This window comes from Cucurbita pepo, chromosome 4 (assembly GCF_057944985.1).
Source record: "Cucurbita pepo subsp. pepo isolate OVF chromosome 4, ASM5794498v1, whole genome shotgun sequence".
In the NCBI taxonomy this organism is placed as follows: domain Eukaryota; kingdom Viridiplantae; phylum Streptophyta; class Magnoliopsida; order Cucurbitales; family Cucurbitaceae; genus Cucurbita; species Cucurbita pepo.
Genome location: NC_141801.1, coordinates 9252315 through 9264855, shown reverse-complemented (window position 1 = coordinate 9264855; position 12541 = coordinate 9252315). Strand labels below are relative to the sequence as shown.

The window sequence follows — 12541 nt, the reverse complement described above, 5'->3', positions numbered from 1 at the left end:
ATCAACATGAGTATAGCTCAAATGTTTTTGGGAATGAAACTAGAAAAACACTAGATAAAATAATATCGTACCATTTTCTTTCCAACCCATATTACTTTTTCATATTCTGTGTTGGAAATTAATTAATAGAACAAAGGAGCTTTGAAATCAGATGAATCCCAACTTGAAAGGGGAAAAAAAGAGAACAAAAATCATTACAAGTTTGCAAGAAAGAATCAAACATTTGACATATTCTGATTCCATGAAACTTGGTGATCGATCATGTTGCCCTCTGCAAAATCTGGTGAGGCATCAAAAACTCAGCTGCTTTGCCAACCAGCTTTGTCTATATGCCTCCCTTCACATTTTCCTAATGTCCTTTTTAGCTGGTTTTGTTTATGGCCGTCCATCTTCTATATAATGTCCTTCAAGGTTCTCTTTTCTCAAATATTTCATTCATTTAACTTGTTGATCTAAGGGTACTTGGGAATAGTTTTTTCAAATATAACTTAATAAATAAGAACAGTGTATTATATATGTAACATCTCACATTCACGATTCACGATTTGGATAAGAACTCGGCTTCTGTATGTCCTGACATTTCCTTACATCCTCTGTAACATGATCACTGTGTTTTGTCCTCAATCACATGTTTGCTAAGAAAATTTATATTGTCCTCTTTGGACTTTCTCTCAAAGTTTTTAAAACACACCGTTATAAGGAATGTTTCGTTCCCCTCTCCAACCAATGTGGGATCTCACAATCCACTCCCCTTGGAGGTCCAATGTCAACATTGGCACACCTCCGGGTGCCTGGCTTTGATATCATTTATAACAGCTGAAGCCCACCGCTAGCTAGCAGATATTGTACTCTCTGAGCTTTCCCTTTTGGATTTTTAAAATACTTGAGAGATTTTTCCACACCCTTATAAGAAATGTTTCGTTCCCCCTCTCCAACCGATGTGGGATCTCACAATCCACCCCACTTGGAGGCCCAACGTTAACACTGGCACACCTCCCGGTGCCTGGCTCTGATACCATTTGTAATAGCTCAAGCCCACGCTAGCAGATATTGTCATCTTTGAGGTTTCTCTCAAGGTTTTAAAAATAAGTCTACTAGGGAGGTTTCCACACCCTTATAAGGAATGCTTCGTTCCTCTCTCAAACTGATATGGGATCTCACAACACTTAACTTCGGAGTTCTTATGATTAAATCAACGAAAAGAAAGGTGTACATTGTTGGTACATGTAGTAATTAACTTTCCATTGTTTTAAGTCTTTCTTAAACATACTATCCTCAGAATCGCTCTCATTTGGATAAGATCTTAGATCATTCATGTACTCTTTCATATATATACAACAACCCTTTTTGGAATTTTGTAAGAATAATAAGATGCCAAATGAGAAACAAGCTACAATATCTTCTCACATGCGTTGTTGAAAAGGGCTTACAAAAATATGCCATTTGAAAGTTATAGCAAAAATTATGTTTTGAAGCTCTGGAATTACTTTTTATATAAGAAAGGGAAGAGCTTCACTGCAACAATGTTTTTTTTTTTGCTACAAAGAGTACTCAGTTTATGAATTATGAAGCAATGTTTTGGTATGTATTAACAATATATTCCACTTTTGTACTTTGTCCTATATATTTCTTCATATAAGATTATATTAAAACAAAACTTCTTAGGAACATGTTGAAGAGAAGTACGAGGAAACATTCTCGACCAGATTTTGACTGTTGGCTAAACTTGTTCTTATTATGGCTCTACACCTCGATGTCAAATTTCTTTTAAATCTCAAATGCATACCTAATTAACAATGTTTGTCCCACATTCAAAGACATGTACGTTACATGCTAGATGATCGGATGATCATATTTCGGACGGTAATAGCCTAAGTTCACCTCTAATAAGTATTGTTCAATATTTCGGACTCTAACAGTCTAAACCCACTGCTAGTTCACTTTAGTTCGTTACGTATTGTCGTCAGTCTCATGGTTTTAAAGTGCGTCTGTTAGGGAGAGGTTTCCACACCCTTGTAAGCAATGCTTTCGTTCCCTTCTCCAACCGATATGAGATCTTACAATTCACTCCCTTGAGAGCCTAGCGTTCTCACTTACGCACTGCTCAGTGTCTGATTCTGATACCATTTATAATACCTCAAGTCCACCGCTAGCATATACGCTTTGGCTTGTTACGTATCGACATTAGCCTCACAATTTCAAAATGCGTCTGTTATGGAGAGGTTTCCACACCCTTATAAGCGCAATGCTTCATTCCTCTCTCCAACCGATGTGGAATCTCACAATCCACTCTCTTGAGGGCCCAGTGCCACGGTCATGCTTGAAAAGACGATTGTGACACCTAGCGTCCTCACTGGCACACCGTCCAGTGTCTGACTCTAGTACCATTTGTAAGAGCTCAAGCTCACCGCTAGCAGATACGCTTTGGCCCATTACGTATCACTGTTAGCCTCACAGTTTTAAAACGCGTGGAGAGGTTTCCACACCCTTATAAGCAATACTCTGTTCCTCTCTCCAACCGATATGGGATCTCACACGAACAGACACAAGCTGGATGACCCAATTTTGAATAGGTTTAGGTCTCTCCAATCTACATTACATTTTATTGTGTATGTATACATATATAATCCGGGTAGGCTTTTCTCGGAGTTCTAAAACGACGGTAGCATAACTTTGGTGACGATCCTAGTCGGTCTATGTCATGTTGATACAAACAACTCAACTATAAAGATTTTCCCTATTTAATCTTTGGCAATCTAAACCATTGAATGGAAACCCCATCATTCAAATGTTCTAAAACTTTCACATCTCTTGATTTTGTTCTAAACCATTCTTACTTTTCTGCATCACAATGTCACTTCCTTCAAGTGTCTCCATGCTTATCAGGGTTGATCTGTTTATTCTTTACGATATCAAATATCTATTTTGATTCTTTTTTTTTTCATTGCATAATGTAATATCTACCCCAAATTCATTGGCATAAATCTCTCTTTATTCTCGATTCACCAACGCTCAATGCATGCCCAAATTAGTTTTTAAAAAGACTCGTCGATAGAAGTGTTAAAAAATCTGATCAACCCAACTTAATAATGTTTGTACAATCGTATGGGTAGGGTGGGGTTGAATAAATGACCTGGATAACCCGAACCAGTCTAACCCAAAAAATTCATAGTTGGGTTGAGTTGGGTCTAAAAATATCTCAACCTAACCTACAAACACTCTTACTAGTTGATTTAGGCAAAGGCCAAGAAGGAACGAGTGGGAATAAAAATTTTGAAGTTTGATATCGTAAAACGAAGAAGAATAAAACTTCTCCTCTAGTTTACACCCTATAAAATTTGAGAATTCAGTAAAATATAACAGTTGGCTGGTAAAATTTCTCACGCTTGCCTTCCTACTAAAGTTTTTACACGTATATCATATTATTGTTGAAATGTCGAGAACGTAATGCAAGTAGCCTTAATTATGTAACGGTTCAAAATCGCTTCAAAAGATATCAAAAGATAAAAATAAAGAATGAAGCTTAGGTTAGTTTGAAATTGAGATGAGAGGTGCATGTAGTGTTAGCAATGGATAGGGCATTGGAAGTAGAATATGTTGATATATTTGGATTGAATATGTACCTCTACTTTGACAGATGATTTTATGTCCTCATGTAATTCATTTTGGAACAATCTATGTGACTGTAAAGCATGAACATGGTTAATCTAATTTTACTTTATGTCTTTTCCATCTTCAAATATTTTACTGTGAGAATCTTCTTTTTTGTTGTTGGATTGTAGAGTCTAATCGTCATCGAATCAAGTTCAAGTTGGAGCTCGAAACATAAAATTCGAACGAGCCTATTTGAAGTCAAAGAAATTGATGCATACGACACCATTCAGCCAAGGTAGCACCAAAATGTAAGCAATGTCTAAGGAGTCGCATCGATACTCATCCAAAGAACGCACATGTCGTGATGTGCACAAAATAACTTACTTTTAGTAATACAGACAAAAATAGTGTATGGATGATGGGTAGCGTAGAAATGGTTGTTGATATATATTAAGGATATTTAGCCTTCAATTATGATTTATCATAGGTATCATATTCGACCTTTTATTATAAGCTAATATCTTGTATGATTGGGAATATTTAGCCTCACACGTATGAACACCATCAAACTTTCTTCTTCCAGTTATCTTCTTTGGAAAAGTCAACTGCTCCCTTTCCTCGAGAGTCCAGACATGCTAGGCTACGTTGATGGAACTCTATTTCATCACAAACCTCTCCAGCACTCAACACCAAATATTTTGCGTCGAAAGCAACTGATCAACGACTTCTCTAACGTTTGGTTCACGTTGCAGACTACGTTCACTGAGACTCAAGGATGACTTGCAGCTAATAAAATGCGACACCAAACTTGTTGTTGAGTATGCCCGTACCTTCAAAACAATATATGACCAACTTTATGTCATTGACAGACCTGTCGAGGATATTGATAAGGTGCACTGGTTTCTTGGTAGACTCGGCACCGATTTTTCAACTTTTTCTACTGCTCAAATGACTCTCACTCCTTCCCCTGTTTTACAAATGTAGTCTCTAAAGCTAAAAGTTTTGAGTTGTTTCAGCGCTCCCTTAAGTCTTCTGAGTCTACTCCTACGACATTCATAGCCACTAATCGTGGTCACACCCATGGAAGTCACCCTGCTTCCTTTAGCAACCAGCGAGTTGTTCTAATGTTCCCTTAAATCTTCTAACTCCAGTCCTACGACATTCACAATCATTAATCGTGGTCGCACCCATGAAAGTCACCCTGCTTCCTTTAGTAACCAGCGAGTTGTTCCAGTGCTCCCTTGAATCTTCGGACTCAACTCCTACGACATTCACGCCACTCATCGTGATCGCACCCTTAGATGTCACCCTGCTTCCTTCAGCTACCATGAAAGTAACCTACTTACTAAGTATTTTTATACTCATCCATGATATTTTAATCTTTTCAGATGAAGTCTAGATGGAACGGTCAAGCCGAGGCTATAGGAACAAAATAAATCTGTGTCTTGGTCTCCCATATTTACGCTTTACATGAACCCTTTGTCATTTTGTGTCAACTATTTGTAAACTATATCATGTCATATTCAAACGCTTTTTTGTACTAGTAAATTGAATGTCCTGTTAGATCATGTTGATTAACTACATGCATTTAATAAAATATTGGTCGCTAGTCTCTCGTAACAGCTCCTAGTCATCATTAACAGATATTATCCGCTTTAACCCATTACATATCGCCGTCAGTCTCACGGTCTTCAAACGTATCCACTAGAGAGAGGTTTCCATACTTTTATAAAAAAATGTCTCGTAACTCGGTTGCTTAACCCACGTTACTAAGTTTCAACCACAACATAATTTATGACCTTTTACAATTAACATTTCAAGTGGATAAAAGGACTAATACTCTACCCCTACTAGATGGCTTGAAAGAGCGAACAGCAGCCCCAATTTGATCAAAACAATTATACATTCATGGAGAAAATAACACACTCCTAAAATAAACTAAACAAATCTTCCCTTCTAATACTGAGTTCAGTGCCAAATTACAACTATGATTTAATAACTGTTGAGTGATAGATCAAGCCAAAAGGTTAGAACAACCACAGACCTTGGAACACTGGAAACATGTTAGTCATAGCGAGCGATATCGCCGCTCACTCTCAACGTCCCCACGAGAACTTGAAGGGCAGGCAGCAAGCTGCTCACTGCAAGCTACCAGGCCTGCCAGTTGCAGCGATTGGGGTCGACTGGGGGAAGGAGTTGTGGACGATAATATGGCTGTTATCTATCGCGTTTGCCATCGACACGTTGCCTTTAAGCGTCTGCTCTAACAGGTGAACGAGCGACATGAATATCTCCATTCGAGTCACGTCCCTGTTAGCCTGTAAAAGTAAAGCAAATTGGCTCAGTTATTTTGACTAAAGATTTTAGCTGTCTATATACACAATCATGTTCTCTCCCTTTAGTAAAAAATTGTTAACAGATATTGACTGCTTTAATCCGTTACGTATCGCTAGTAGTCTTACAGTTTTAAAACGCGTCTACTAGAGAGAAGTTTCTACACTCTTGTAAGGAATGCTTCGTTCCCCTCTCCAACCGATATGGGACCTCACAATCCACCTCCCTTCAGGCCTAGCGTCCTCGATGGCACACCGCCCGATGTCAAATATGATACCATTTGTAACAGTCCAAGCCCACTACTAGCAGATATTGTCTCCTTTGGCCCGTTATGTATCGCCGTCAACCTCACGATTTAAAAACATGTCTACTAGGGAGAGGTTTCCACACCCTTATAAGGAATGTTTCGTTACCTTCTCCAACCGATGTAGGACCTCACAATCCACCCCCCTTGGGGCCCAGCGTCCTCGCTAGGACTGATGCTATTTGTAACAACCCAAGCCCACTACTAAAAGATATTGTTTGTTTTGGCCCGTTACGTATCGCCGTTAGCCTCACGGTTTTAAAACGTGTCTACTAGGGAGAGATTTCCACACCCTTATAAGGAATGTTTCGTTCCCTCTCCAACCGATGTAGGACCTCACAATCCACCCCCCTTGGGGCCCAATGTCCTCGCTAGCACCCCGCCCGTTGTTTGGACTAATACTATTTGTAACAACCCAAGCCCATTACTAGCAAATATTGTTTGCTTTGGCCCGTTACGTATCGCCATCAGCCTCACGGTTTTAAAACGCGTCTACTGGAGAGAGGTTTCCACACCCTTATAAGGAATGCTTCGTTCCCCTCTCCAACCGATATGGGACCTCCCAGAGGATTACTTCACAACTACTACAACACCAATACCATGTTCTTGACATACCTCGACAGCAAACCGCGCCCATATCTTGTCATCTCGTGTCTCCATCACTCCCTTCAGTATGGTCAATCCCATTCCACGGATCAAATCAGCTATTTCCAAAAAGAAACCCCTCTCCTCACAAAGCATCTGCCACAAAAACAACATGAACATGTCAATATAAACCATACAAATTACAAACTAACTGGAGAGCTTCAACATTATATATAGTTCAAATGGAAGGCCTACCTCCACAAGCATCTGACGTGGCGGATTCAAATCCTCGACTATGATAGGACAAACCATAGTTTGCGAACCAACCTCAAACGCCCACGTCGCCCCACCCTCAAAGTTGTCTTTAAGAAAGAGTCCGCCTTCTTTGCTCGTGATCTGTAACAAAACTCTCAACCATGATTACAAGCTCTCAACACTCTTCACTAAAAAACTGTCAAAATATTTCCATAGAGAAACAAAATATAATATCGGGCGATAAGAGAACGGTTAACAATACCGATACCTTCGACTCTCCGGTCTGTTTCAACTTATCAGCATGCTTTGTAACACTTTGCAGGAAAAGCATATGCTTGATGGTTTTTTCAAGTAATGCATCTATGCTACACTGTTGAAAGAAATTGACACAAAATTAGTGACAGTTCATTAGAATCACAGATATATATATGTAAAAGGATTTACTTTTGCTCCATTTGGCACGATCTCCCGCAACTCCTTTACACGATCTTGTATCATCTGGCGATCTTTCGGCCTCGGTCTAGGATTCTCTCCAGGTTTAAGCCTTTTACGACTCGATTTGTTAACTTCATCAGGCCTCTTAGAATAGGCTGTCGACACACTACTGTCACGCTTCAAGTTATCGCCTGGTTCAACCCATGAACTGATTTGAGATCCATATACTGAAGAACTTTGAGAGCAATTTGCCATATCTAAGGACTTGGGGACGCCAAAAACTCCCCCCTGCATGAGATTGGATGCATTTGGCTGTCCATAAACCGAGCTACTCGGACCAGAGGAGCTACTGATTTTAGTCAATGTCGTCCTACAAGAAGTGCTATCATCTGCAGAGTGGCCTCTGGATACTACAGCATCCAAGAGATGGTCAGAGGCTGTCATGGGATTGATTCCAGATTTTGATATCTTTTCACACATAGACGAGACGTTTGAACTTGATCCAGCCTCGAGCGCGTTCATTATCTGAGATGCATCAGAGTTCTTCCTGTCTTCATTCCAGTTGCCAGTGAGTAATTTATTCTTATACTCCACACCTAGAATATCAAACAAGTCATCACCTGAAGAAGGTAAAGAACATGTTTGTTTGTTCTTAATTTGTGGGAGTTTTGGGCTCTCAAATCCACTAATAAAATGGCTTGAGTACTCATTAGCAAGACAAGGCATGTACTCATTCAAGGACATGGCAGTCTCTAGTTGAGTCCATGTAGTATTAAGCGCTTCGAATAAATCATTATCTCTATTTGACTCTGATGGAGCTAGCTTCTCGAGTGACAGTCGCTCGGTTGTAACTGAACGATCTACCCGACCCGATTTAGAAACCTCCTCAGTCTTGGATTTGAGAGCATTTTGTACCTCTATTCCAGCTTGCTCAACTCCATATACACTTTTCTCAGTTGCTCGGCGGTCATTACAAACTGAAAATGGCTTTGAAGAACTATTTTTCTTTTCGTTGGACCGTCTGCTTTCGACTAACGGATGATTGGTGGTCAGAGAACTATTTTCATGTGCCACCAGTTGAGACAAGTTACAACTATTTGATGGATTTAAGCAGTTATAAGCACCTTGCTGAACATAAACAGCAGAACGATTCGGATTTCCAACTAGTTTCAGGCTGCTATGGCCAGCAGATGATGGAATGACACCATGTTGGGAGCTATAAAAAGAAGTAGAAGAAGCCTGCTGGTTCATCCGTGCCTCGGGATTTGGGAGAATCACTTCAGCTCGAGCACGTCCATACTCCAAATTGTCGCTTGAAGGGAGATTTGACTTCATCACTTGAGTAACGTTTGGCAGACTGAGATTTTGATGAGACACGGCGAAAGCTTGGGTCGAGTATGGATTTTGTGGTGTTGAAGAAGCAGCAAGATGATTAGGCCAATTCTCTCGTAACAGAAAATTAGAAGGCGGACCAGACGTAGAAGGTAGCAATGAGTTGTTTTGCAGGTTGCAATTCTCATTCACCAACAAGGGTTTAATCACACTGCAACTTTGAGAAGGGTCTGTACGTCCAGCCATTCCTAAAGTCACAGGCACACCTATTTTCTCAACTGGATCTTTTCCATTATAATTCTCAGAAAGAAGAGCACCAGGTACAGATCCTAAATGCAGTATCAAACTCTTCACTTTGTTTATAAACATCAAGTTCTCCATGATCTGAAGGAGCAATTAGAGCAAATCAGTAAAGGAACTTGGAAATATGATGAGTAAAACACACAAACATTAAGCTAATACGAGATGTAATAAAAAAGACTGATAATGTGAGATCCTACATCGGTTGGGAGGAGAACGAAGCATTCTTTATAAGGGTGTGGAAACCTCTCTCTAGCATACGCGTTTTAAAAACTTTGAGGGGAAGTCCAAATGGCCCATAGAGGACAATATCTGCTAATGGTGGGCTTAGGCCGTTATAAATGGTATCAGAGCCAGACACCGGGCAATGTGCCAATGAGGAGGCTAAGCCCCGAAGGAGGTGGACACGAGGCGGTGTGCCAACAAGGAGGTTGAGCCCCGAAGGAGGTGGACACGAGGCGGTGTGCTAGGGAGGATGCTGAGCCCCGAAGGGGGTGGACACGAGGCAGTGTGCCAACGAGGACACTGAGCCCCGAAGGGGGTGCACACTAGACGGTGTGCCATGAGCCCCAAAAGGGGTGGACATAAGGCAGTGTGCCAGCGAGGAGGCTGAGCCTCGAAGGGGGTGGACACAAAGCGGTGTGTCAGCTAGGAGGTTGAGCCTCGAAGGGGGTGGACATGAGGCAGTGTGCCAGCAAGGACGCTAGACCCCGAAGGGAGTGGACACGAGGCAGTGTGCCAACGAGGACACTGAGCCCCGAAGGAGGTGGACACGAGACGGTGTGCCATGAGCCCCAAAAGGGGTGGACATAAGGCGGTGTGCCAGTGAGGAGGCTGAGCCTCGAAGGGGGTGGACACAAGGCGGTGTGTCAACAAGGAGGCTGAGCCTTGAAGGGGGTGGACACAAGGTAGTGTGCCAGCAAGGACGCTAGGCCCCGAAGGAGGTGGATTGGGGGGTCCTACAATGATTGGAAAAGGGAACGAGTGTCAGTGAGGAGGCTGGACCCCGAAGGGCGGTGGATTGTGAGATCCCACATTGGTTGGGGAGGAGAACGAAACATTCTTTATACAAGGTGTAGAAACCTTTCCTTAGCCGACGCGTTTTAAAACCCTTGAGGAGAAGCCCAAAAGGGAAAACTCAAAAGAGGACAAGATCTTCTAGGAGTAGGCTCGGGCCATTACACATAAATTCTCAAACTATTAGAACCATGTACATAAAATTTGGTAACATGCGCATTGGTAAAGGTACTCACAGCAAAGAACGAGCCCAGTTGCACCACTCCATGAGGAAGAACAGGAATAACAGCAATGGTCTGCAAACAAGACACAAAAGCTGTTCATAGAACTACTAGAGGAAACAGTTTCATTCACAGGGAAAGGATAATGTAACAAAATGATCAAACCTGCATCCCAGCAAGAAATTGTTGATGCAACTCATTAAGAACCTGGAAACACATACCAAAACAATCAAAACCTCAAAAACAAGAAATCGCCAAGAATCCCATTTCTGCATGATTCCAATGACTTCATCAACAGCAAATGATGCAGCAAGACAATGAATACATACCTCTGGTGGATAGGCATCTCTTGTAGAATCGCTCGACAGAATCCACTGATGGTTTCCCGTAAACGCAGCTCGCCCGACAATCCTGAAAACGACAAATGTGCATACCATGTTCATATAAAACTAGAACTGAAAGAAAAAGTAACTGAGATCTGCAAGCTTCTTACCCTTCACCTACTAGACTGATCTGTTTACTACACATCATTTGTTTCATTAGTGAAAAAAGTTTGCCCTCCACTTGATTCGCCTGTTGCATGGATGAACATCCTTCCCAGTCCTCAAGGGGTAATAATTTGGAACTCCCATTACCAGAAGACTCAAAGCTGGGCAAGAGCTGGTAATGGCATTCTTCCCATATCAGAAGCCTGCAACTCCAAAATAATTGGCTATCAATTCATAGAAGAACAAGAGAAAATGATGCTTCAGTCAGTGACAACCGAACAAGAACAGATATCTAACAGTCTGCTTCAACCAATCATGTGGATCTAGCTAGTTAATTACCATTCTACTTCCAAAGCTATGAAAGAAACATAAATCCAAAGCTAATTAATGAACATCCCACTTTTAGGGATTGACGAACCCAGATCCCATCATTCTTAAAAGGGAAAGATGGGATTTCATGGGGTTGAAGAGAATGAATCTTACTTGGGGTTTTGGCAGCCGATCTTCCAGAACACAGCATAAGACCATTGATTCGAACCACAAAGAGCTTTGAGTGTCTCTTTAAGAAGAAACCCCATAGCTACAAAAACAGAGCTCGAACCCAATCTTTTGTTATCTTCAAAGCTTTGAAAATTTCTTCCAAATCCGATAGAAACATGCACGAAACAGTAGATACCAAGAAGTTAAAATGGTCAAGCGCCGGAGAGACAGAACATTTCCCAAGCTATTTTCGATTTTTTCATTCGTAATTTCTAACTTCCCCGGCACGATCCTCTCCCCGCCTGCTTCGTTCTCAAACCACCACTTCTTTTCCTTTCTGGGTCAAGATTTCCCACAATTTTTCTACGGCAAGCCATGCTCCGGCGAGCCGAAAGCTTGAGAGAAAGGGAGAAAAGGGTGTAATGAAAGTGAAACAGAGCAGAACCAGCGAAAACCGGTTTCTGCTGAAAAACCTACACTATCCCACAGGTCTGAATCTTGTAGACTGCCATGATCTGCTCCATTTCTGAGCTCCAGAGACGGAAAAATGAAGTGGGAATCAAACTCCGAGAAGAACAGGGGAAGCCCGTTTGTGAATCGGAGAGTGAGTGAGTCCTGATGGGTTCTTTTTCAGTGAAATGAGATGAAAATGGGATTTGTTTAAGGATATGGAAGTGGGTATGTTCTGTTCTTCTTTCTTCTTTCTCTTTCACTTCGCCTCTGCAAATTTTCTCTCGTAATCACTCTCTGCGAGAAAAGCGCAGCAGCTCCGGTGATGTCCGCCATAAAAAGAAGACAAGGAGAAAATGTGAGTTTCCCAAAATAGCCTCAGACATCCCATTATTTACATAAAGTACCACTACGGCTTTTTTTTATTATTTTGTGTTAAAATTACAATTTTAACCTCTCAAAATTGTCGCTTTTTTTTTTTTTTTTTTTTTTTTACATTTTCTATAAACACCAAATAGATTAACTAAATAAATAATTAAAAAATAGTCAAAAATATATTACAAAAAATTAAAAAACTAAAATTATAAATTAGATAATGGGAAAAAATATATAAATTTGTCGGTATCGAAGAGGTGGAGGGAGTGGTAATTGTCGTTGTGTGGACAGGTGGTGGGGTATGGTTGGGCTGTGATGTAGTGCGTGTTGCTGTCGCGGTGACGTCAGATACCAGATTGCCCTTACCTTTT

The 12541-nt window shown here is 41.0% G+C and overlaps 1 protein-coding gene across 1 annotated transcript; it reads right to left on the bottom strand.

The window, feature by feature from the left end:
* Positions 1-5318: 5318 nt before the first annotated feature.
* Positions 5319-12117, bottom strand: LOC111793045 (transcription factor LHW). The gene is made up of 10 exons (XM_023674734.2): positions 11349-12117; positions 10871-11068; positions 10707-10788; positions 10543-10584; positions 10393-10452; positions 7517-9223; positions 7341-7442; positions 7073-7213; positions 6848-6973; positions 5319-5912 (listed from the first exon to the last, which is right to left on the bottom strand). The coding sequence occupies exons 1-10, from the start codon at positions 11441-11443 to the stop codon at positions 5733-5735; spliced, it is 2733 nt and encodes a 910-aa protein (XP_023530502.2). The 5' UTR covers positions 11444-12117; the 3' UTR covers positions 5319-5732.
* Between the last annotated feature and the right edge of the window lie 424 nt (positions 12118-12541).

Bases quoted from the DNA above. Each gene is read 5' to 3' on its own strand.
- LOC111793045 (XM_023674734.2), bottom strand. From the start codon at position 11,443: ATGGGGTTTCTTCTTAAAGAGACACTCAAAGCTCTTTGTGGTTCGAAT. The intron at 10,789-10,870 runs GTAAGAAGCTTG...TGTCGTTTTCAG, and splicing joins ATCAGTCTAGTAGGTGAAGG to GATTGTCGGGCGAGCTGCGT. The intron at 10,585-10,706 runs GTATGTATTCAT...ATGTGTTTCCAG, and splicing joins GAGATGCCTATCCACCAGAG to GTTCTTAATGAGTTGCATCA.